General features: G+C 40.1%; 1 protein-coding gene across 2 annotated transcripts in view; it reads left to right on the top strand.

Annotated features, from left to right (window-relative positions):
- The window catches only part of RALGAPB (Ral GTPase activating protein non-catalytic subunit beta), a 3,411,848-nt gene that overhangs the window by 380,289 nt on the left and 3,004,270 nt on the right, over positions 1-27,289 (top strand). For both annotated transcript variants that reach the window (XM_044090192.1, XM_044090191.1), the window contains exons 4-5: positions 10,529-10,692; positions 13,000-13,186. In XM_044090192.1, the coding sequence (XP_043946127.1) occupies positions 10,529-10,692; positions 13,000-13,186 (351 nt within the window). The remainder of the gene's footprint in view (positions 1-10,528; positions 10,693-12,999; positions 13,187-27,289) is intronic.

The following is a 27,289-nucleotide window of genomic DNA, read 5'->3' as shown; positions in this document are numbered from 1 at the left end:
ACAAGAGCCATAGCAACCTCTTCTGACTTTCGGACGAGACTACCAATTGATACCATTTGTGCTGCAGCAACATGGGCAAGGCCTCATACCTCTATCACTCATTACAAAGTGGATTTGGCCTCAAGGAACAGGGGCCTCTTTTTGATCCACTGTTCTGAAGAATATTCTCCCTTAAGCCACCCAAGAAAGATGGTGCTAGGGACACTCTCCCAACCAGTTAAGAATAAAGGCGAGATAGGACAACGTCACATAAAGAACTTATGTACTCACCATAACATTCCATGTGTGTTCTCTCTCGCCTTCATTCTTAAATCCCACCCTCCTTCCCCCAGCCTTTGACTCCTGGAGGACCGAGCGGATACAATTGGTGGTTAATGTTCCCTGACCTTCTTTTTTTTTTCAAAACAAGTTTATTGTTTTAACATATAAGAGAAATATCATAACAATTTTATACAAATAATTAAAAATAGGTATTATTATAATATTCAACAAAACAACTAAAGTATTTACAAAGACATCCACTACAATCAGATCAATTAATTAAACTAAAATACTGTGCTATTGAAATTAGAATTTTTTTAACAAATTTTGTAAATTATCCCATACAATAAAATGTGATGTTTTTCTAGTTGTTCTCATTCTAATTGTGCTTATTTCCATATGACACATTATATTCATAACATTTTTAAATTCATTGAACGAAGGAGGTGTATCTGAAATCCAATTTCTAGTTATTATTTTCCTAGCCACTGCTAGGATAGACCATAACAAGGGAAGCTTAATCTTTTAACACATTGAGGTACAGGTGTGTTGAATAATATAAGAGACTTAGAAATAATGAAATTATCTGTAAAAGAGCCTGCAAAATTCATTAATTGACTTCCAGTATTCTTTCAACTTCATACAGTCATAAAACATATGAGCCCAGTCAGCATTAATTTCTACATTACATCTCTTACATAGATTATCTTTATTATTAATTTTATTCATCATCAAAGGTGTATAAAAGATCTATGTAAAAATTTCCATGTATAAAGTCTCCAGACAATGGAAGATGTAGTTCTATAAGCAGATTCCAATATATATTGTTTATCTTGTTGAGTTGGTGGGTCCCCATTAATAGAGGTGAAATAATTCCAGTATGAATCTACATTGTAAAAAGTTTATTGTCTGATAATTTTATGTATATATGAAAGTTTACCTTTATCAGAAACTTTATGCTGTAAATTTATTATCAAGTAATCAATCAGTTTTGGAATAGATTCTTTAACTGTTATAGACATTAGATCTATTCTATCAATGAGATGTTGTCTAAAGATCTGAACCTCTAACCAGCAAGTTTCTCTTAGATCAAATTCTTGTTTTAAGAAATCTAGATTTTTAACTTTATTATCAGATATCAGCTGATACCAGTACTTTAGATTATTATCTATAGCTAAATGAGCTCCTTCAGAAGTAGATGACATAAGCATACCCTGAGTATAAATTATAGGAAATACAATAAAATTCCATTCCCTATACTTAGGGTGCATGAATATAAAGTTACGATAACTAATAATAATATTTAATGGGTTAACAGACCATATGTTTAGGTGTAATAGGTGAAGTACAAAATTCCTTTAGCAACCACAACATGGAGTTATTTATAATCATATTTTTATGTGTTAAGGAGATTTTCATGAAGTGCATACTAATTAGCTCGCAATAATCTTTCCATTTTGCGACATATGACCGATCTATTAATAAAGTAATAACTTTTATAATAGAAGAGATAATATATAAATTAAAGTCTGGAAAAGAAATACCGCCTTGAGACCAGCTATTAGTATGTTTCTTTAATGCAATCCTAGGTCTATTAGGTGCCCATAAGAAGTTTAACATTAGTGTATTCAGTTTCTTGATAGTTATTTTTGTAGGTGAAAGTATTATTGATTGTATTAAGTATAAAATCTTGGGGAATATTATCATTTTAATAATTGTAAGTCTCTCCTCCATAGTAAAAAACATATTATTCCAGGTATTAAAAAGATTTTGTATATTAAGAAAACAGGTATTATAGTTATTATATATAATAGATTTAATATCTTTAGATAGTATTATACCTAAATAAGTTATCTGACCTGAGTTGGGTACATATTTAGTAAAATCACTAATGAGAGTATTTTTCGTGTATATATAGGTAGTATTTTAGTCTTTGCTTCATTGAATATTAAACCAGAAATACTTTTAAAATTTATCATTTTATCAAATAAAGACTGCATAGAAGAATTAGATCCTGCTGATGTAATTAGAACATCATCTGCAAAAAGTTGAATTTTTGATGTTGTATTTTCTTCTATTTCAAAACCCTCTATGTCAGTACTGTTTCTAATCAAATTAGCCCAAGGCTCCATTACTAAAGTGAATAATAGTGGAGAAAGTGGACATCCTTGCTTTGTACCTTTAAGAATGGGTATTTTTGTGAAACATATGTTCCTACCTTAATATAAGCCAGCGTTCCTTTGTATAAATGCTCAATTAAATTTACAAATGCATCAGAGAAATTTGTGCATTTCAGTAAGGTAAACAGATAGTCCTAACTTACTGAATCAAATGCTGAACCTATATCAAGACTAATAAGTGTTAAATCTTTCTTTTTCCTATTTGCAAAATCAATTAATGTTAAAGTTCTTCTTATATTATCAAAAGTATTTCTATTTACAATGAAGCCCGCCTGATCTATGTCTATAATGCCGGGATAATTGTCTTCAATCTATCAGCAAAAATACTCATAAACATTTTATAATCAACATTAAGTAATGAGATGGGTCGATATGAAGAACATCTAGTTGGATCTTTATTAGGTTTTAAAATTGGTGAAATAAATGTATATTGCCAAGATGTGGGGGGGTTATTAACTCAGTTTGGGCCAGAATAAAACCTTATGTATTAATGAATATGTAGTTTTAGAAAGGATTTTATATATTTCTGGTATAATACCATCATTACCCGGTGCTTTGTTTGATTTAAGCTTATTTATTTGTGTAATAACTTCTGTATATGAAATACTCTTGTCCAATAGTTTAATCTGTTGTTTATTAAGCTTTTATTCATGTTTGTGGTTATAAACTCCTTTATTTTATCTTTAGGTTCCATGTTAATGTTGTTATGGTTAATCTTGTGAAAGTGATTTCTAAATTCATCCAGTATTTCTGGTATACTAGAAACATTCTTCTTTTCCTTAGAGAAAAGATTTCTTTGATATGGTTTTGTTTATTCAATCTTTTTGTTTTATTTTTAAGTCTATGTAAGTATTTGGGGCTTATTGAATAAGACAAGAACTTGTATTTCTCTAAAGTTATTTTAACTTTATGAGTTAAAATTTCTTTGTATTTCTCATTTAGTTTGTTTATTTCTTCAATAACTTTCTTGTCCATAATATTTTCTTTATTATTATGTTTATAAGAGTCTAGTTTACTTTGAATATCTAACAATTCCTTATCCCAAGATTTCCTTTTGTTATTATACCATCTGATACTTTGTCCATATAGATATGATTTTAAGGCATCCCAAACATAGACAATGGAGACTTCAGGAGTATTATTTATGTCTAGAAAATGTTGTACTTCTGAAAGTATATATTCTTTATAGTCTTTTAGCTGAGTTAAGTATGCTGGTATCCTTTTGATCTGAACATTATGAGTATTTTTTATCATGAATTCAAAAACAATTGAGTTATGATCAGATATAGGACATGAAATTATTTTGGAATTAATTAAATCTGTTACCATCTGGTTAGAAATAAAGACCCTATCTATTTTTGAATAAGTTTTGTATCTGTTAGAAAAAAAGGTGTATGGTAATGATTTATCTGATTATTAATATCATTCAAATGATAATAATTAGCAAAATCATTTAAATGTTTTGCATTAGATGTAATTCTTCTTTTCTTTATAGTGGTAGTATCACTTTCATGTAGTATACAATTAAAATCACCAGCTAAAATAATATCCCCTACAGAGAATGATATGATCTTATCAATATGATGTTTCACTGTATTAATACCAATTCCAGGTATCCAATATACATTAATTAAAGTGTAAGTCTTCCCATTAATTTGTATTGTAACCATACAAAACATTCCTTTGTCATCCTGATAAGACTTAATGGTTTTAGGAATGGGCATACTTTTATTCCATAAAATAGCCACTCCTCTTTTTTTCTGAGTGTGCTCTGAACTAACAAATACTGTATACTTATTAGTGGCTAGTTTATCAATATCTTTTTTCAAGAGATGGGTTTCTTGCAGGAAGACTAGATTGGCCTTGTGTAGATTAATGTATCTTATTAGGCTTGCCCTTTTACACGGATTATTCAATCCATTAATGTTTAAAGAAATTCCTTTTAAAGATGTCATTTGGCATTTTTAAAACTCAAGAATCTTATGATCGAAATAACAAAGAACAAGATAAATAATGTTACATCTCCTCTTTTAGGTGTACCTTTAAATATAGCTGTATTTATTAAATCTCTTATGGGATTTTGTATAGGATTCAATTTTGTTTGTAGTGACAATGAGTGTACAAAATATATTGTGGATGTCAAAACTATATACATATAACAATGAACAAGTGAAAATAATGTAAGGATTAAACCTTGCATCCCGCCTGGAGTTGAAAACTCCAACTTAGAGCAGTATTTACTACTCAAGTTAACCCCTACCCTAAGCAGCAGTACCTCAGCTACCACCTTATCAATTTAATACTAGTTATATTTAACTGAGGTTAACAGTTTTCAATTCAATTATCTATCAAGACAAAACTACACATTTGGTAAAACAGCATCATATAAACTAAAATAAACTTTTTTTTTTTTTTTTTTTAAAAACTGTTCATACTATTATATAGATCTATGTAATATATAACACTTGTATTCTAATAGCATTCAAATAATCTTAATGTTAGAAATCAAGAGGAGAGAAAATTATGTTCTAACATTCATTTAAATCAAAAACTTTGGCTAATATGATTCAGACATTACATGCATTAAGATGCATCTATTTTCTGTCATGTGAATTCTATCAACAGCTTCCAAAAAAATCTTGAATTGTTTGTATATGAGCATTTACTTAAACTCATTATTGTCAATAGAGTAAAATATTGTATTCATAAAAATTATTATAAATCATATTGCATAGTTATGCAGATTCTCAGAAACACCTGCGTTATTACCTAAAAAAAAAGCCATCACACACATAAACACAGACACACACACATACATATACATATACACACACACATATACACACACACACATACCCACACACACACACACACACACACAGACACAGACACATACATATACACATACACATATATACATACATACACACACACACACACACACACACACACACACACACACACACACACACACACACACACACATATATATATATCTGATCTCACTGAGTTGTGTCTTTGTAGAGCACTATCCTACTTGCTGTCCCTAGAATAAATCTGTCTGCTTTATACAAAATAATGCACAGCAAACACATATTAGTAACCAGATTTTACAATCATGCTAACCTACTGCTTTAAAATATATCACATGACATTTCTTCCAGAATAGAGTTATAAGATTATTTATGCTTGTCAATCAGATGAATTAAATGAGTTATAGTAAAGTATATGTTTGGGACACAAGTTTTAACACAGATTATTATGCTACTGTTAAGTAGATTTTCAAAAACATTTAAATAAATGTTTCATTTTCTATGCCTTCTAAAATAAGATATTTACTTGCTACAAGAAACTACATCATCTAAACTCATCATAACTGACACATTTTATGAATAGAGTATTTTTCCTGAATCTGTGGTGTGTCAGTGTGATAACCTTGTTAATGTTTATACTAACTGCTTTCAGTTTCTCTGTGAAAATTCTGTGAGTGAAGCTTCTGAGGAAACTCATGGACACTGTGCATGAGACAGCCCACATCCCAGATTGTCTCCCTTAACATTTTGGCGGGAAACTTATTAAACTTGTGGCAAACATTCATTTTGTCAATAGAGTAAAATATTGTATTCATAGAAATTATTATAAATCATATTGGATAGTTATGCAGATTCTCAGAAAAAAAGCCATCACACACACACACACACACACACATATATGTATATATATATATATATATATATATATATATATATATATATATATATCTGATCTCACTGAGTTGTGTCTTTATAGAGCACTATCCTACTTGCTGTCCATAGAATAAATCTGTCTGCTTTATACAAAATAATGCACAGCAAACACATATTGGTAACCAGATTTTACAATCATGCTAACCTACTGCTTTAAAATATATCACATGACATTTCTTCCAGAATAGAGTTATAAGATTATTTATGTTTGTCAATCAGATGAATTAAATGAGTTATAGTAAAGTATATGTTTGGAACACAAATTTTTAACACAGATTATTATGCTGCTGTTAAGTAGATTTTCAAAAACATTTAAATAAATGTTTCATTTTTATGCCTTCTAAAACAAGACATTTACTTACTACAAGAAACTACATCATTTAAACTCATTATAACTGACATATTTTATGAACAGAGTATTTTTCCTGAATCTGTGGTGTGTCAGTGTGATAACCTTGTCAATGTTTATACTAACTGCTTTCAGTTTCTCTGTGAGAATTCTGTGATTTGAAGATTCTGAGGTAACTCAAGGACATTGTGCATAAGACAGCCCACATCCCAGATTGTCTCTCAACATTTTGGGAAACTTATTAAAAACTAGTGACAAACATTCATTTAGCAGTGTAAATGCATCTAAACATGACAGAACCTCCACAATGTATTCCACAGATCATCACAGCCTCTATGCAAGTGAAATTAAACTCAAAATTACCAACAAGCAATAAAACTCAGCATTCTTCTCCCAACTCAATTTTCATACAAATCCTATTATTCACTGTGCCCACACAGTCAAAAGCATTTCTATATATTAATAAAGAAAAGAAAAGAGAGTAGAAAATAAAAGGGAGTGAGGCAGAAATAAAAAATGTAAGAGAAAGCTGTAAGAAGTATACACAATGGAATGTTACTTACTGTTTATATTAATAGAGTTAAAAATAAAACATATTATTTACTCTTATTTAGTTCTGATTATTATTAGTTAAAGCATGACAGATTATTTACAAACAAGCATAAGCAGTATAATCAAGAAAGTATAATTAGAAATAGCATTTGAAGAACTTATAAACTTTTACAAGAAATAAATATGTTATTATTCTATTAATGATATTTTCATTACTGTTCTCTCCTGCCCTCCCCACCCTTTACCCACTACATAATCTAAATAGAATGTCATTGTTTAAACAAAGAAAATAATAAAAGAAGAAGGAAAAAAAGATAAAGATAAAAAAATGTATCAAATTACTAACCTTACTTTTTCAGAAAGAAAACAAATAGAGTCACAGCCTGCCATTAAATCCTCAGGCATTTTGACTGGTTATGAAACAAAACATTTCTTTGCACATAGAGAATAACTTTGATTAAATCTTTTCCAAAATATTTGTGGCTTTCTGGAAATGCAGGAACTATATTCAAAAGATTAATAATGAACTAAAATGACGAGAGAGAAAAAAAACATATAACAAATCATTTGTTTTTTAGTCTCTTCTTCTTCTCTGAAGTCTTCCAGGAAGCTTCAGTTGCCAATCTCTTTAATGAAGAACTAGCCCATTCCATTTCTTCTGTTTTATCCAAAATCCTTTTTTCTTTGACAAACAGTAAAGCAGAGTCTAAATCATCCAAGACCTTAGGACCATCAGGAAGGAAGATTTTAAGCTTGACAGGAAACAGAAGGTATGTTTTAAACTGTGCTTTTTAAGCTCCCTTATTAGTGGCAGAAAAACTTTTCTTTTAGCAATTACCATGGAAGAATAGTCATTGTCAAAACGCACAGTTGTCTCATTAAACTTAACAGGAGCTTTTGCCCAAGCAGATTTAAGAACCATCTCTTTATCAAAAGATGATAGAAATCTAACTATAACTGATCTAGGATAGTTTTTGTTAGAGTTAGTATTAGCTATAGATCTATGTGCTCTTTCGATACCAAAAGAGAATGCTTCTGGTAAATCTAAAGTTTTAGGGAGCCATGAAAAAAGAAGTAATATTGTTACCTTCAATATTTTCTGGCAGTCCAAAAATCCTAATGTTATTGCGCCTAGATCTATTTTCCAGGTCATCCAGCTTTGTTTGTAAATGTGTATTTTGTTTCAGCAGAAACTCAATGTTGATTTCCTCTTCTTGTATTTTATTTTCCATGTCATTCACAGCTTCTTCTATGCCTGTCATCTGGATCTTCTGTTGTTGCAGGTCCATATGTAACAAGTCTATTTGTTTTGTAGTTTTTTCTATGAAAGTGTCTATTTTAGTATCCATTTTATCCATCTTAGCAGTAAGTTGCTGGACTATAATTATCAGAGACTGAAGTTCTTTCTTGATGCTGGAGTCTTGAGAATTTGTCTTACTGGAACTCATTTCAGACTGATAAACTGACAGGAAAATTTCCAAAGTAATTTCTGACAGGAATATTATTAAGATTTCCTTTCTTTTTTAGATATAGTTCAAGAACTATATAAAACAAACATATTTAGAAAGAAAATTACTTCAAGAATTAATTTTTTAAGTAATTAATTCCTGTCAATGTAATGAAATTGGTGGAGCTGAAGAAATCTGCTGCTATCCTGTGTTCATCCTTGGCCACGCCCCGTTCCCTGACCTTCTTGATTGCTCTGTAAGGTATTCGATAGTTTATTTGGTACTTTTTTTTTTTGTATATCCGTAAACAAGATCTGGGGAGCTTTCATAGGGCATGATGGGATAGGGTTTCAGCCACGGGCTAGTAGAAGACCGGCCAAGTCGGAACTGAGGATCTGTTCTGAACCCAACCATATAAGAATGAAGGCGAGATGGACAGCACACACAGAACGTTATGATGAATACATAACTTCTTTTTTTCAGGTCTGATATATTCCTGCAGTGTGTGTCCTTCAGGAAAACATTAAATTTAATGCAGGAGCATTTTAAGTGGGTGATCAAACAAATGGCTGACTCAACGCTGTCTGGATTTGTTAGGAGTAGAATTGTCTAAACTTGCTGCTGTTCCTTTTGTTATACAGGCCTCAAGGACTTCTTCGGGAGTGCCTAATGAGAGCCTGATTTTTCATTGTATAAATTGATACCGGTAGTAAATAAGAGGGAGTCATGTAATGGAGAGGTTTGGCAGGGAGGTGTCTGTACATGTGATACCCTGTTAATTTATTAAAGCAGTTAATTGTCAGACACAGATGCTGTAGTATTAAGGAGGTGTTATTCAACAGGTTGAAGATATTTGCAAGGAGGCTGCAGATGCTACCTTCAAGAAAGACTTTCAAAACTTCTGCAGATGGCCGTCAAAGATCCACTACAATGTGCTGTTTAACACTATTGATTCCTGTGTAAATGGGACAATCATGGGCACAGTCATTGAACATACAGGGGTAATGATACAACCCAGTCTGAGGAGGTCAAAGACAGCTTCTATATGCAGCCTTGGGCAAGCATTTACTTTTGGGACTACCATTGCAGGAAGTTGGCTTTATTAAAAAATATATAAAACAGCTAAACAATCCAGGCAATTAAACACCACTTTGTCTGCCATACTGGCAATGTAATAAGAATCTTCCTGTAAACATTGGACATTGTATAGAGTTTCATGGCAAGCACTTTACACAAAATAAGACATTTGTTTGGGGAAGGCCAGTGGAGAGGCAGCAAGGGATGTTGCTTACTGCCAAGTCAAATGGGAACGTCCATTTCTGAGTACTACCTCCTGCCCCCTCCCATACTCCTGGATCCTGATGACGATGTTTTCAGTACAGTCTTGATAAAAATCTGTTTGCAAGTGCTGGTAGTGCAGTTTCACTGTACATTTGCTGGTGCATGTTGTAGTTTACTTGACAATGAATATTCTAAGTCTGAGTGCATTCAGCTAACTTACATTGTGGTAATGTTTGGAGACTCGACAGGTACAAAAAGTAATAAGTTAATGACAATTTCTCTTGATCTGTCTTATGTATGTGAGTGAATTTGAATTTCTTTTCTGTGATAGAGCAGTGATCAGTTCTGATCGATTTCAGTCCGGGATACATTGATATGTCTTGCAGAGCTGTAGTTTTTGGGAAGTTTTAAGTAGTTTAATGTAATAAATGTTCAGCCTTCTCAGTATGAACAACTAAATGGTCCAGAGATTGTCTGATGGCTCAGATTTCATCAAGCATGTTTTTCTCCCCTTATAGAAATGAAAAAAAGGGAAACGTATGAAGTAAAAGGCATCTGTATCTGTTTTTTTTTGTTTTTGTTAATTATGAAGTCCTTGTTGGTATTTTAGTTAAAAAAAAAAAAAAAAAAAATACTATAATTTTGAACCCTTATTAAAGACATTAGAGTGGATATACTTTTTTTTATTCTCTAAATGTTTCTGTTTTTTAGACCAGATAACAGCCATAATCAGATTCGACTGTGTTTGCAAGTGCTAATGGCTGTTCAAAAACTAGCTCGGGAATCTGTGATCATGACAAGGGAGACATGGGAGGTTCTTCTACTGTTTTTGCTACAAATTAACGATGCTCTCTTAGCTCCTCCAACAGCAGCAGGTTAGTTTTACATTTCTGAAATGTTCAAAGGTTTCACTGTCTTTACATTCTAGTTCTAAAATTAACAATGTAATAAACTTCTTTTGCAAGAAGTTTAGTTTTCATTCACAATTAAATGTGTGTATAATGTGAGTACGTTTTTGAGATGTAGTTGTTTTCACTAATTCTTTTCCAGCGTGGCAGTCCTTAATCCTAAAGGACATTGCAGTTGCCTTTTTTCTTTCAAAATACTTCAATGCTAATGGCACTCAAAATCTGAAAATAAGTTTTTTGTGTAACGTTTTTCATCTCTACAGTATTAAGGGTCCTGCATAAACCAATTTTGTTTTTAATTTGTTACACTGAAAACATTACCTGGTGGAACTACCGTGATAATTTGACTTTTGTAGCCAACTTTTCTGCTGCTGTATTGCACTCTGTGCCTTAAAATTGAAGAGCAAATAAGTTGTGATTCCCTATTCACTTAGCTGTGATTTTTCTGGCAAGAGTATCATCTCGTTTTCCTTTGACTGTTGTGGTTTATGAGGGCCATCTTCTAGGTAGCATTTTAAGGAGCTGTTGAGTATTTTGCTTAAAAGAAACTAATGCATTTGCTTTATTTTAGAAACAAAACTATTATTCCAGGCTGTAGATTCTGGCTGATTTATTGGCACTGTCTGCAGTTAACTGCAAGACTTTATATTGAATCATAAGCTGAATTATTGCAGCTAGGAATCAGTGACCCATTTACTTTGCCTTAAGTCTGTACCTCTGTGAAAAATCTCACCAGTCTAAAAACTCATGGCTTACAAGAAAAAAATAACAGTGTCCCTGTAGTACCACATTCTTCAAAAGAATATAGCAGTAGAAAGTTCCTTTGCAGTATCACACAACATAAAACTGGTTAAAAATGAAAGTAGTACTCTCAAAGCTACTTCTTGACATTTCTTCATTTGTAAATGCTACTTTACAGACAGATGAGCACTGCTTGGATAAAGTATTAGTTGTAACAGCATGCACTTATTTTAGTTCAGAGAAAGGGGCATTCTTTGAGATATGTCCGCCCTTGGGTGTAGTGCCATCAGTGGGAGTGAATCACAACTGGGGGGGCGTCATCTAGAGCATTTTCCTTGCCAGACAAGATTTACTTGTTTTCAAAAACTTAACAGCTACATTTATTCCATACCAAATCCTAGAAGTAAATCCCCTTCCCGTAGTTGAACGATCTCAGAAACGCCTCTGTGAAAAATCTCACCAGTCTAAAAACTCGTGGCTTGCAGGAAAAAAAATTTCCCTTCATATTAAGTTCGTAAGGGTCTTGAATACAGCCCCCTACCTACCTTGTGCTTTGACAGTGTTTTCTTTCATAGATACTGAGAAGAAATGGCACAAAATTTCATAGCCAAAGTATTGTGCAAAATGCTGCAAAATTGAGTACATGCTGGAAATAAGGGGAGGGATGCCCAAGTTATTTCTCTGTATGTGTCTTAGACTTAGGAGTGAAGGGCAGGAAAAGTAACTGTTGATCTGAAAAGACTGATATTTGGATTCAGCTAACCATATAATCAAAGCTGTGTTCTCTGCTTTAGATCTTAAAAGGGCCGTGACTAGGATTTTTTTTCCTGTCTTTGCTCCCTGCTGCCTATCTGTCATTAGCCTCCTCTCTGCCAGTTGACCCATTCGTCCCCTTTTCACAAAAGATGAGAGTCTGCTGAAAGGCACTATCACGTGGGCAACCATAGGGGTGGATTGACACTTTTTTTGTTTTGTTTTTACAACCCTGCAAACCCAGATACACTCTGCACAAGGGAAGGAAGTCTGCAGTGGGTTGTACATAAAGGATGTTCCCCAACTTCTGCAAAAGGCATTGGAGTTGGTTGTCAAGGCTGCTGATGGCGAAGTACAGGATGTAGTTTCACCAGGAAATTGCAGCTACCCTGCATGCCCCTGAGTGAATGAACCCCCCCCCCCCCCCGAGAGCCATGCAAGCCAAGCCCCTTCACTCTTCTCCCATCCTCTAGTCTGGTTTCTTCATTGCCAGAGCCACTAATCGAACACCAGTGGCCAAGGATGTTGTCAGGGCTTTATCTCCCTGTACCACAGACGAGGCTAAGATGGCTGGACTAGGATTTACAGTAAGATACCTGAAATGCTATGTGAATCAGTTTGCTATTTTACCCACTTTTCTTGTAGTTTACATTTGATGTCTGTGTTTGCATTATATGGTTAATTTTTCACATTTAGATTTTAGCAATCTGCTGTACTGCTTTTAAATTAATTTGGCTATTTCTAGATGGTCTCCATACAAGTTGTGTGTTTTTACTATAGGAAGCATTGCAGAAAATTTGGCAGAAAAGCTCATTGGAGTGCTTTTTGAAGTGTGGTTCCTGTGTTGTACCCGATGCTTTCCATCACCTCCATATTGGAAGACTGCCAGAGAGATGGTGGGGAACTGGAGACATCACCCTGCAGTGGTGGAGCAGTGGAGTAGGATGATTTGTGCTCTCACTTCCAGGTATGAGTTCTTGAGTTAAACTGTTAATATTTTGTGTAAATAAATCATTGCAGTGCAACTGAAATGAAAATGGTGTGGCAGAGTACCTGAAATGCTAGAAAAACTGTTGGCCTTCATGCTCAAAAAAAGTGTTAATCTAGCCACATGATGATTATTTTAAAAATGTGCCTGTTTTTCAGTTGCTGTTAATTTTGAAAGTTTGTTTGTTTTTTTTTTTTTTTTTAATTCTACACCCTCTCCCTACCTTTGCTTACATATCAGCAGTTTTGAGTAATAGTTCCTGGAAAGGTTTTTGAAATGCTGATGTCTAGACAGTTTTAAGTAATTTTTTGTGTTCCTGCGAGTGTTTGGTATTGGTTTGTTACTAAAACTAAGTATTTCAAGTCATTATCTACCAAAGTAAGATTGTTTAATTGTAAGTTCAATTTGTAGTAAGTGCTTTTCAAAGGCTGTAGCTTACTTTATAGGTTAAATACATGTTTTTAGTTAATTAGTGTAGAACATCAGTCCACTTGTACCATTTTCAGACTCAACACCGAGAAAAATCAAAGCAAAGTGAATCCTAGATTAATTACATAATTGAGATGTCTTTCAAGTTACATTGGGAAGAACATCTAAGGTAGAATTAATTGAATGTGTCATGTAATATTGATTTACAATGTTTATATTCAGTTGAGGAAGACAAAGTAGAGATTGAGGGTTAAAAGGGATTTGATGGGGAAATCGTGGAATATTTGAATTTTGAAGGAGAACCACCATTGGTAAATGTTAGAACAAGCAGATGTTCTTAATTTCCACCGTTGTAGTACTTTATTTTTTTTTTTTTTTGCTGTTTGAGTTGCTTCCTGGCTAGGAAGTAACAACTGGCCTGCTTCAAAAGCTCTGGCTTCCTTCCACATCTTCCCTCTGGCTACTGATTAGCCAGCAGCAGTCAGAGAAGTAGTTAGAAGGAAGTGACTTAAGTAGTTTCTTGTCATCTTACAGGAAGCAACTAAGGAACTTCTCAGGAGCTACAATTGATGTTCATGATTATGATAACTACTGCAATAACCTTAGTTGTATTGGTTGTATGCTGCAATGAATATAACAACCGTCCAGCTTCCAAAGCTTCAGGGCACCTTCCACTCACCAAAAGTGTTAAGTCAGCCTGAGCTGAGCCAATTAAAACATCAAGTTTGGGCACCAAGCCCTTCAGAACTTTCCTGCCACTGAGAAGAATGCTCTTTTGTGGCCTTTCAAGGATTGATAGTCACCTAACGATGTCCCATTGCTGAGCAGATCAGTTTTCTTCAGTGTAGGTAAAGCTGGATGTTCATCGTGTTTCACTGTTGCAGTCATTACACTTGGTTTATCCTGCTGGCAGGCTACCCGCAGTCGGCCTGAATTCCAAAGTCCTGCGCCGGCGTCGGTTGCTGTCGCCTCTTCCCTGACGTCAGTGCACCAGGGGTATATAAGATGCAGCCGGTGCCATTTTCTTCAGTCTTTCTTGCCGCATGATGCCCAAAGCAAAAGCAGTACACAAGTGCTGGTCGGCCAACTCCTGATATTTTCGAAATTGAATTTCAGAACCAAAGTCTTCAATAAAGCTAAGTACCCCTTTGGGGAAACTTTTTCTTGCTCCAGACCTATGTCAGTAAAAGTTAACAATTGTATTTCTTGTGGGAAGCAAATACCTCATAAGGATTTTCACTCTTACTGTATTCCTTGCCTAGGCCCTGGCCACGACATTGCTAGCTGTCGGTTTTGTGCTAGATTCAACCAACGCACTATTAAGCGTCTGTTTGATTTTGCTTTACATTACTTTGGCCGAAGGTTTAACTACATAATGCCGTCGGAACAACTGACGACCGGAATTCATAACAAATGCAAAGACAAAGAAAAGGACAGGCATCCGAGGTCCAAAACAGACGACGAAGCTTCTTCTAGGCCAGTCGCCGGTTTGCCGGCTCTCAGTGAGGTGCTTTCGCAGCCCCTGACACCCGCCATCTCAGAGCCGCAGGCCGCCTCCAACTCCCACGTGGAGACAACTAGGCCTCTGGAAACTCGAGGTATTGGGCCTACGGAGACTATTCCCTCAGATAGGTCTGGAGCCGCTGAGCAGGCATTGGCTTCTGAGGGTGTTTTCAGACCTTCACAGCTTACTATCAAGTCTACTTCAGCAGCCAAGGCAAATTCTAAAACACCATTGAAGACAAAGAAACAAGTACAGCATTCTCCTGAACAGTCATCCATGCCAAAGAAACAGATGCTTAAAATGGCCGAGGACCTAATTACTCTGATCAGGGGTTCCCATCCACCTCCTGATAAAAGGCTTAGGCAAGACACTGACTATGACTCCTCTGACCAGGTTTCTATTTCCTCTGATTCCTCTTCAGAACAGGGATATTCTCTTCCTTATGAGGATTCTGATACTGAAGAATCTGTCCCTTCAGCCTCTTCTCCTGAGGATTACTCTTTTGGGGAAACCCTGCACACCATGAGGGAGCATTTCCATTGGGAGAGCCAGGATTATTCAGAATCCAAGAAAAGGCTCAGAGACTTTCTTTTACTGCCTCAGCACAGGCCCCTTGCAATTCCCCCTGTACTAGATATTGTTGATGATGTTTTTTCTGAATCCAGTTTGTCTCCTGATTCATTACCTCCTGCACCAGTCAAGCCAGATAGGTACTACAGGGTCCCCGACTCTCATAAATTTCTTTATAAAAACCCTGCTGCTGACCCAGAAACCATTTCTCAGGGTCCCAAAGGGGTCAAGGCTTCCACTACAAAAAACCCTGTTCCCTCTGATAGGGATTCTAGAGCACTGGATAGATGGGAGAAAAAAGTTTACACTTCTGCTACTTTGGCTGTAAGGGCTTTAAACTGCCAGTTTCACATGCTTAAATATCTACAATACCTAATGTCTTTGCTAAAACAGAAAATGTTTACAAGCTCAGAATGTCCTGACAATAAGGAAATGCAGGATTTATTGCATGCAGCTGAACAAGTGGGAAAGCATACTCTGCAATGTGGTTTTGATTCATTAGAGACAGGCTCTGTCATTCGAAGGCATGCTTGGTTAAAAGAACATTTACCTGATCATGTTAAAGCTAAATTATTGGATGCTCCATTACAGCATGATACTTTGTTTGGTGTTAAGGCAGAAGAGGTGTTAAAGAAAATGGAGGATAAAGCAAAATCAATGCAGGCAGTAAAGGGTTTCTTACAGGTTCAGCCACCTAGATTTAGCAGGAACTGGCCTTCTAAAAATTGGTCCTTTCCAGTGTCAGACAGGCCACAAAGAGGCAGATACAGACGCCCAAGAGGCAGATCTCAGCCCCAAGGCTCATACAGACCTAAACAATGGGGTGCTTCAGCCCCCAAAGGCAGAGAAGACAAATCACAACCTTATAGGAAACAGTCCCAATGACTTCCCTCTACAAATGCCAAGCACTTACCTTTTGGCATCACCCTTAGGGGGAAAACTAGCACTTTTCTCACAAAATTGGCACATGATCACCCAGGACAAATATTGTTTCTCAAGGTTACAGGTTCCACTTTCACACCTTTCCAAGGTCAAAAGGTATGCCAGACCTGCCACAAAATCAATGGACAGAGGCACAAAAACAAATTTCTGCTCTGGACATGAGAGCTATTCAGAGAGTACCACAGCAAGAACAGGGGCAAGGATTTTACTCAAGACTTTTCTTGGTACCCAGAAAGGACAAAGCCTGGAGACCAATACTGGACCTGTCATTTCTAAATACTTTCCTGGATATTCCAAAATTCAAAATGTTGACACTGCAGCAACTTCTACCCATGCTGGGCAAGAAGATTTCTAAATACTTTCCTGGATATTCCAAAATTCAAAATGTTGACACTGCAGCAACTTCTACCCATGCTGGGCAAGAAGGCTTGGCTAGTTACTTTGGACCTCAAATAGGCATACCTGCTTGTCCCAATCAGACAGTCTTGCAGAAGATACCTCAGATTCCTAGCTGGCTCAGTGCATTACCAATTCTCTGCACTGCCCTTTGGCTTATCTACTGCGGCCAGGGTCTTCACAAAATGCCTGGCACCAGTAATTGCATTTTGCAGACAAAAAGGAATTGAAATATATCCCTACTTGGACGACTGCCTTATTCAATCAGGCAGCAAGGGCATTCTACTACAGCATCTGGCGTTTGTAAAAAGATTACTAATTTGCCTAGGGTACACAGTAAACGAAAATAAATCAAAACGAGTGCCCTCTCAAGAGATAATATTCCTGGGTGCAAGCTTAAATACAACTGCCCAGATGGCTTATCTCACGCCAGACAAGCAAAGGCAACTGACTCATTACTTTCAAATGATGGCAACAAAGACCCAGCTACCTGCAAGGAAAATCCTGCAGACTTTGGGCTTTATGGCATCCTGCATCCTGCTAATTCCATATGCAAGACTGCATATGAGGAAGCTACAATGGTGTCTAAAAAGTGTTTGGACTCAACATTGCCACATCCTGGAAACAATTATAACTCTTATTCCCTGTCTGCAGCAGGAGTTTCGATGGTGGGCACTGGCCTGTCACCACAACAAGGGACAGCCTTTCACTTTACCCACAGCCAGGCAGACACTAACAGCAGATGCATCGGCTTATGCCTGGGGGGCACACATAGCAGGAAAATGTATTCAGGGCACATGGCCTGTGGACCAAATGCATCTTCACATCAATCAAAAAAGAGATGTTGGCTGTACAGAATGCCCTGACAGCCTTCAAAGATGTACTACAGCCAGAACAACTGTTACTGAAGATGGACAATACTACAGTTATGTGGTACATAAACAAGCAAGGGGGCACACATTTCTACCCCCTCTGCAGCCAAGCCATGACTTTGTGGAACACAGCACTCACCTCTCAAGTACATCTGCAGGCACAATTCCTGCCAGGAAAGAAAAATATGCTGGCAGACTAACTAAGCCGAAACCTCATGGACCCTCACGAGTGGAAACTAAATCCACAGGTCTTCAGCATAATAACAAGGAAATGGGGATGCCCAGACATAGATCTTTTTGCCTCCCCTCACAACTGCCAACTACAGAGATTCTGCACAAGGACTTATCACTCACAAGTATGGAAAGTGGATGCTCTGTCATTCAGCTGGAAAACCCTAACAGTTTATGCCTTTCCACCACTGCCTCTCCTTTACAAGGTGCTCCTAAAAGTCAGACAAGAGAAGTCAAAAATGATTCTGATTGCCCCTCACTGGCCACGCCAGCAGTGATACCCAATCCTAAAGAGCTCGTCTCAAGGCCCAGCCTGGACTTTACCTCAAATTCCTCATCTTCTGACTCAACAAAACAATCAGATCCTGCACAGCCAACTCAGAACCTTAAATCTGGCTGCATGGCAGATAATATAACCACTCAAAACACACCTCTCTGTAAAGCCATTATGGATGTCATTTTGGAAGCCAGGAGGCCCAGCACCAGGAAATCTTATGCAGAAAAATGGAAGAGATTCTGTGCTTGGAACCAGGCACAAGGACTTGAACCACTTGTCCCAAATATTCCTCAGATTTTACAATACCTAACTGAGATGCTGGACAAAGACCTATCCTTCTCATCAATTAAGATCCATGCCTCTGCCATTTCAGCTATTTACAATACGGAACCTCCTATTTTCTGTCATCCACTGCTAAGACAGTACCTCAGAGGGGCAATAAACATAAGATCCCCAAGGAGAGCACCGATATCTACATGGGACTTCAACTTTGTCTTAGAAAAGCTCACACTGCCTCCTTTTGAGCTAGCCAATACAGCTGATATAAAATTCTTATCATGGAAAACTGCTCTGCTCCTAGCAATAACTTCAGCAAGAAGAGTCTCAGAGTTGCGGGCTTTAATGGCAGTGGAACCTTTTATCATTTTTCATCCGGACAGGGTTTCTCTAAGGTCAAACCCAACATTTATGCCAAAGGTAGTATCCAGTGTGGCTCTTAACCAAACCATTAATTTGCCAACATTTTATCCAAATCCCCAGAATAAAGGGGAGAGACTTCTACACTCTTTGGACATACACAGGTAGCTACGCTTCTACTTGGACAAAACAAAAGCTTTCAGAAAAACTGAGCAACTGTTTGTGGCATATGCTGCAGGATCACAAGGAAAGGCTATCTCAAAGCAGACTATTTCAAAATGGATAGGACACTGCATTAATTTCTGCTATGCACACCATGGCAAGTCAGTGCCTAAGAACATTAGGGCACATTCTACCAGGGCAGCAGCCACTTCAGCAGCCTTTCTTGGAGTTCAGTGCACACTTTTACCAAGCACTACCACTTACCTCTTTACTCTAAATCCAGAGCTGGCTTTGCCACTGCGGTTCTGCAGGGTCTCATAGCCACTCCTAATTCTATTTAGACCCAGCCGCCCAACCTCAGCTTTGGGATTCAACCCAAGTGTAATGACTGCAACAGTGAAACACGATGAACATAGTACAGTTGTGTACCTACCATAAATGTAGATGTTTGAGTGTATTCACTGTTGTAGTCCATGTTACCCACCCACCATCCCCCTTTCTTTGCTGGGACTTATCTGTACTTCTCTATTCTATACAACCTATGTGGTGTATTTGCTTGTATATGAAGGTATTGTTTATTTTAGTGCATGCTTTTTATAAGCAATGTTTTTTTAGCCTACCCTTTTGGGGGCACCTGACATCTGGGGCAAGAAAAACTGAAGAAAATGGCGTCGGCTGCATGTTATATACCCCTGGCGCACTGACGTCAGGGAAGAGGCGACAGCAACTGACGCCAGACCAGGACTTTGGAATTCAGGCCGACTGCGGGTAGCCTGCCAGCAAGATAACCCAAGTGTAATGACTGCAACAGTGAATACACACTCTAACATCTACATTTATGGTAGGTACACAACTGTACTTTCCTCCAACCAACTTTTTTTTTCTTTGAATTGCTGTAGTGTAGTCTCTACAGCCACCACGAATCTGGGGTTAGCCACATCCTTTGTGGCTGTCGGGGTCCCTTCTTTGGGTAATTGAGAGCCACTCTTGTTGGTTATGAGAGAAGGGGCAGGAAAATGTCTCCCTGCTTTGCCAGAATGTTGTGCCCAACCCTGAAAAGCTTCTGCTGGCAATACTGAGTCCGTTTTTTTTTTCACAATTTCCTGTAAAAAAGACAGATAACTAAATGTTCATCTTCTCCTGTGCCAGTTGCACTGTACCAGAATAATTTATTTGGCTTGTCACTGAGTTTTGTGCAGGCGGTTTCTGGTAAACGAAAAAGGTATTTTTCTTTCCCAGAAAAGGTTTACAGAATGGAAGCTACAAGGGATTGTGAAGGAACAGATGTATTTTTTCCTCATGTTTCTGATTCACATTTTGGAGAGAGCATGGTATATGATTCTCCCTGTGAGTGATTCTTGTTCTCTGTGACTTTTTTTAGGATGAGCGATTGCTTTCATTTTAAGGATATTGAGGTCTGTCAGTCCCTAAGAAAATGTGATCTGTTATAGCTGGAATTTCCAGAACCTTTACCTATCCTTCCAGTTCTCTGAGCCTTTGAGGATGCTTTTGTCACATCCTTTGGTTTCCCTAAGTCAGCTTGCTGCCCATAAGAAAGCAGGTAGACTGTGTAAAATTCCTCAGTCTTTCAAGTTTTTAATACACCGATTCCAGGCCAGACCCAGCAGCTACAGTTTTAATAAATCCAGCTGCTGCTAAACATTTTGTCAATTCGAATCCCCTTTCTGATAATGATGGAAAAGCTTTCAATAGGTTTGGGGGGAAAAGTGTGTGCTTCTGTAACTTTAGATTTTTAGAATTCTAAACTGTCAGGCTCGTATGTTGATGATTATGCTGACAAATGGTGAAAGTATGAGGAATGCTTTGGCATCAGTTTCCTCTTGTAGGGAAAAAAATCTGCTTTGTGTAATTTAGTGACTTCAGACATAGAAGAAGTTAAGGATTGTTTAAAGTATCTTTAAGACTCTGTAGATACCACTTCCAGGGATACTATCACTGGTTCTGTTTTAAGGCAGTTTGCTTTGCTGTATTCTCGGAACCTCCCAAAAGATGTCAAAATTCTGAATTCTCCCTTTGATAGAGATTTAGTTTTTGAACCTTTTGCTGCAGAGGTGAGCAAAAGGTGTGATGAGAGAGGAAAGCTGATTCATGGAATCTCTCAGATTTTTCATCCCTCCTTCTGTAAGGTCTGGAAGGGATTTTTCTACTCTCTTTCTTTTTGGTAAAAAAAAAAAAAAGTCTCAGCAGAGTGCCACATAAACAGACATTTAAAGATAAGTGGTGTGGAGGTTACACAAAGAAAGCAAGAATTCACAAGAACAGAGGACTTGTCAAGTATGTCAGAATTACCATGAGGGGCTTTGTCCCCATCTAACACTGGCAGTCTCTTAATCCTTTCAGAAACTCTGAATCTCCATTGCTGTCATAGGCAACAGATTGTTTTTGACAGATACTTCCTGAATGTGATCTGTCTAGGCTACAGATGGCAGTGGGAGGAACTTACTCCTTTTCAGGAGATTCCTTCTCATCTGCTAGGCCAGACTCTTCCTCTTTCCTCCTGTTTTACATCATATGCTGTCTCAGGGGATAATAGAAGCTGTTCCTCTGCCCTGGTTATGGGAAGGATTTTTATTCAAGAATGTTTAGTGCCAAAAAATGTTTTTAGCACCAAAGGGAAAAAAATATTGGACACCAGTTCTTGATCTTTCTTTCCTGAGCCAGTTTGTGATGGCGCCAAAGTTCAAAATGCTTTCACTTCACAGCCTGTTATCCTACCTGCCTCATTCAAGTTACATCTTAATCCTAAATTTAAAAGATGCGTATCACATTCCCTTCATATTTCAGGTGTTTAAAGTTTTGTGTGTCTGGATCAAACTGTTGGATCTGAAGTAGGAGATTCATTTGTCTGCAACCTGTGGGTTATGGATCCGATATCGGATCCGAACAGGCATGGTTTACCAGCTATGGATCCAAGCTCTCAGCTCCTCCCCTCACCCATAATGCCCTGCTCTACCCTCATGACCTCAGATCTCGTTTGCCGTGCATGGTGACCAGATTGTGTTTTTCAAAGCTCTCCAGCTAAGTGAAATTTTAGTCTTAAAAAAGCTTATTTTTGAAAGTTTAGTGTGAAAGTTGTGTGAAAGTGTAGGTTTCCCTCTTATATTATTATACTTTTAGTCTCCTAAAATTTATTTTTACTTATCCCTCCCCTCGCTGGTAGCGTAGTGTGTGTTTGGGCCTGTTGAGTGGTTTTTGTTACTTTACTTTAACTAGTTTTAATAACTTTATTTTTTTGCTTTTGGGATGTCTGAGCAGCCCAAAGCTGTATTTTCTAAGTGCTCCAAGTGTGGCCATAAGCTTTCCCCAGCTGATGGCCACACTCGGTGTGTTAGATGCCTGGGGGTTGAACACCTCACATCTGGATGTTCCATTTGTGCAGGGTTCAACCCCAGGGCATTGAAGGAGCGGAGGTCCAAGCTTGTCTTGACGGGTCTTTTGCCGCCGGACTCGGCTCCGGCCTCCGCTCCTTCGGGGGTAACCGTTTCCACGGTTGTCCCCTCTCCGGCTCCCCCTCCTCCTCCTGGGACTCAACCTCCCTGTAGTGGTTCAGAGGAGAGGGAAGCTAGGAAGAAGGACCGGAGGAAGAAGCACCATAAGCGGCGGGCCGAGACCTCTGTTTCGGCCCCGCCAGCCAAGCGGGCTTCTCCTCCGGCCTCCTTGTCTGCTGGCTCTCCCCTTCGCCCGGTCTCCAGTGTGTTTTTCACCGGGACCTGAGGAGGAGGAGACCCGATCTCCGTCGAGGCTATCGAGGAGGCACTCAAGGCCTACCTCGGTAGCCTCGTCGAGATCAACTTATAGCCTGTCAGACGCTGATCTGGACCGGATGATGAGAAGGTTCATCCAGGCCCAGATGCAGATGGGAGTGTTTGCCTCCCCTCTGGGGGGAGCTGGACCCCTTTTTTCAAGCCAATTGCTCCTTCTCCGACCCACTACCCGGGTTCGGAGCAGTTGGAGCCGAGCAGCTTCGGAGCCGGGGGTGGGTCGGCGCCGATAGTACTTGGTACTTCGGATCCGACCCTGCCCTAGAGTGCATCGGATCCGACCTCTCGGAGCCTGGATCCGAGCTTCGGATCCGGGGGGATCAGTGCTCCTTCGGCGCCATCTGTATCGGAGCGCACTGTCCCTTCGGATCTGAGCGCTTCGGCTCCGATCCACTCCTTGGATCCGAGGGGGAGCCAATTGTCGGATCCTTTGGTCGAGGTCGGCTCCCCTTCGGCTTTTGATGTAGTGGAGAGGGCCCTGTTGAGGGTCTCCGGACCCCCGGCACTTGCTTCGGCTCCGTCCCGTGCTCCCTCTGCACTGGGTCAGGATTCCACCATCCGGCCCTTGGGACAGCCCGCTCCTGTGCCCCAAGCTGTTCCCCTGGAACAGGTTACTGTTTGCGAGGAGTCCTCTGACAGTCCCCCAGAGGATGTTCCTCGCAAGCATACGTGCAAAAGGAGGCACATTGACTCCCCCGAGTCTCTCACGGAAGACACGGATTTGGAGGAAGGGGAAGGCTCCCCTCGGTCACCCCCCGAGGATGTCTCATTTGGAGACATCATGGAAATGCTCCGCATAAGGGGGGGGTGGTCTGCCCCCAAGTCTTCCTCGGACGAGTCCGTGTTCTTGGAGGCATTTGAAGCGGGCCCGTCTACCTCTTGGGTGTCCCCTCCTGCCGACCCCCTGGTGGACCTCATTACCACCAGGGCGTGGAAGGAACCGGACACCATGGAACCAATCCCTAAAAGGCCCGACCGGATTCTCAGTCCCCCGGCTGACCGTGCCCATTGGAGTAAGGGGCCTCCGGTAGATGCCATGTTGACGGCGGCGGCCACCAAGAGGGAATTTGCTCAGGAGAGTCCCTCAGTCCATCCCCCGAGCAAGGAGTCTCGGATGATGGACCGCTTGGGGAAGCGGATGTTTAGTTCAGCGACCTTCTCGATAAGGGCGCTGAACTATCTGGCACATGTGATTAGGATGCAGCACGATCTTATTAAAGAATACGCTGCATCCCCCCCAGAGTCCATGTCGGAGGAGGACAAAGTGCTGCACTCCACCCACATGGCCACTCTCAGGTCCGTTACCAATACCTGTATGCGGCTACTCTCCCATGCTACGGAAGGTGCCGCTAGAGCCGCAGGGGCAGGTCTAGTTACTAGACGTTAGGCCTGGCTCCGTCATTGCGATTTCTCAGAACCCTTCAAAGCATCATTTGCGAACGCTCCCTTCGATGGTTCTGCCCTCTTTGGCAAAACTGTTCGCGACACTTTGACCCAGAGCGAGAAGGACGGGAAGATGCTGTCTGCCGTCGGAATCCGCTTCTCTGCACCCCAGAGGCCCTATTCTAGGAACCAAAAGGGTCAGAAGAAGATGTGGTTCCGGAAGTCACAGCAATCCCAGCCTGCTCCGGACAACCAGTCCTTCCGTGGCAGAGGAGGACAGGGAGGACGCCGCCCTAGAGGCAGAGGGGCTCCCAGGAACTTCGGGTCCAGAGAACCCTTCTCTGAACGGCCCGCGCAGCAACCCTGAGTGGCTGCCCGGCTGCTCCACTCTGGAGGCAGTCGGAGGACGTTTTTCGGAGCACCTAGCGGCATGGGAGTCCATAACATCAGACCGCTGGGTTCTCCAGATCATATCCAGAGGATACCGTATCCCCTTTCATCACTTGCCAAAATTGAAGTCCCTCCCCGACGTTCCACCCGGTCAACGGGAGGCCGCTTTGGCAGAAATTGGCCATCTGCTAAAGAAAAGAGCCATCCAGCCCGTCCCCCCAGACCAGATCGGATCAGGGTTCTACTCCAGGTTCTTTTTAGTGCCAAAAAAGACGGGGGATCTAAGACCAATTTTAGACCTTTCTCTCTTGAACCTGGCAGTTCCCAAGGAGAAGTTCCGAATGGTCACTCTGCAGTCATTCTCCCCCTTCTGGGAGAAAATCACTGGATGTGCTCCATAGACCTCAAGGATGCGTGCTACCATATACTAATGGACAGGCGCTCCAGGAGGTTTCTCCGCTCGGCTGGGAGCCAGTCACTACCAGTTCGGGTCCTTCCCTTTGGTCTCACCACAGCTCCCAGGGTGTTCACCAAAGTATTAGCAGTGGTAGCGGCCCACCTGAGGCTTCAGGGGGTACAGGTCTTTCCCTACCTGGACGACTGGCTCCTTACCGCCCCAACAAGGCATCTACTACTATTGGCGCGAGACTCCTTTCTCCATCTTGCTCCCGCCTGGGCATCACTATAAACAAAAAAATTCAACCTAGCACCCACGCAGTTCATAGATTTTATAGGTGCCAGGTTAGACACAAGGAGTTTAAAAGCCTTCCTCACTGCGGACAGAGTTCAAAATCTGCAACTCCAGGTGCGGGCCATTCTCCACTCAAGCTCAGTTCCGGCGGAGTTGGTCCTGAGGGCTCTAGGGTCCATGGCGGCTGCTATAGCACTTCTTCCTCTCGCCAGGTTCAATATGCGCATCCTCCAGTGGACACTCCTAGTACAGTGGTCATATCTTGCTCTTCCTATGCATTATCCCATTGCGATCAGCAAGGCTTGCAAGCGGTCCCTCCTGTGGTGGCTTCACTCTCCAGATCTCCACGGAGGCCGCCCATTTTGTGCTTCTCCCCCTCTTGCCATGGTGACCACGGACGCCTCCCGCCTCGGGTGGGGGGGGGGGGCATTTTGCAGGCCGGACTGTCCAAGGCACGTGGAACGATTCAGAGACCTTACTGCATATCAACGTTCTAGAGATGAGAGCAGTGCTCTTAGCGTTGCTAGCACTTCAGTCCTTTCTTCCCTTGGGAACAATTGCGATTCAATCGGACAACATGTCGGTTGTCTGGTATATCAACAAGCAGGGAGGAACCAGGTCTTACCCTCTTTGTCGAGAAGCCATGAGAGTTTGGGAATGGGCAATCTCCACCAATCGCTTTCTCATAGCAACGCACATTCCGGGTCGGTTCAGCATCCTGGCGGACAAGCTCAGTCGCACCATTCTCACCCCTTACGAGTGGTCTCTCAATACTCAAGTAGCGGAACGCATATTCGCACGGTGGGGAACTCCTTCTTGCGATCTTTTTGCCTCTCCCTCAAACACCAAGTGCGACAGTTTTTTCGCTCTGATACCTCCTCCCGGAGGTTCCCCAAGAGACGCTCTGGTGCATGCTTGGCCACCTGGTCTTCTTTATGCTTATCCCCCCTTGCCTCTGATGCTCCAAGTTCTTCAGAAAGCCTCTCAGTTGGGGTGCACAATGATTCTCATTGCTCCGTTTTGGCCTCGACAGATCTGGTTCCCCTTCCTAAGGTCTCACTCTGTGAATCCTCCTTGGATTCTAGATCCCATTCCGGATCTGATATCTCATCCATCCCGCTTATCTCCTCCGAACCTGGACAACCTGAAGCTGACCGCTTGGCTGCTCCAGTTCTACTCTTGATCAGGACTCCCGGTATTTCGTCCCCTGTTAAGGCGATCCTGGTGGCAGCTCATAAACCATCCACTAGGAAAGTCTACCACAGCAAGTGGAAACGGTTTTCGTTGCGGGCGGAGCGGCAAGGCCTAAACCCCTTCACAGTTCCTCTCCCTTTGGTGCTTGATTTCTTAACCACTCTTTTTAACGATGGTGCCAGCAGTTCCACGGTCAAAGTACAACTTGCGGCAATTTCACATTGTCACATTGGTCATGACTCCAATCCACTGATGTCGGCCAAGTTGTGTAAGATTTTCCTTAAAGGTACTTTTCTTCTCAGGCCCCCTGTAAAACAAGCGGTTCCTCCTTGGGACCTTTCCTTAGTTCTCCAGGCCTTGACCACCCCCCCCTTCGAACCGGCGGCTACGGTAGATTTGAAATTCTTGTCGTTCAAGACTGCCTTCTTAGTAGCCATTACTTCGGCCAAGAGAGTTTCAGAGCTTCAAGCATTATCAGCTAAACCTCCTTACTTGGTCTTTCATCCGGACCGTGTTTACCTCAGGACCAACCCGTCCTTTCTTCCTAAGGTAGCTTCTGAAGCAAACATTAATCAATCCATTAACCTCCCTGTCTTCTTTCCTAAATATGAAAACAAAGGTGA

Source organism: Protopterus annectens, chromosome 12.part0 (genome assembly GCF_019279795.1).
Source record: "Protopterus annectens isolate FY-2018-M chromosome 12.part0, PAN1.0, whole genome shotgun sequence".
NCBI lineage: Eukaryota > Metazoa > Chordata > Ceratodontiformes > Protopteridae > Protopterus > Protopterus annectens.
The sequence above is the reverse complement of the archived record's forward strand: the minus strand, read 5'-3'. Positions and strand labels throughout refer to the sequence as shown.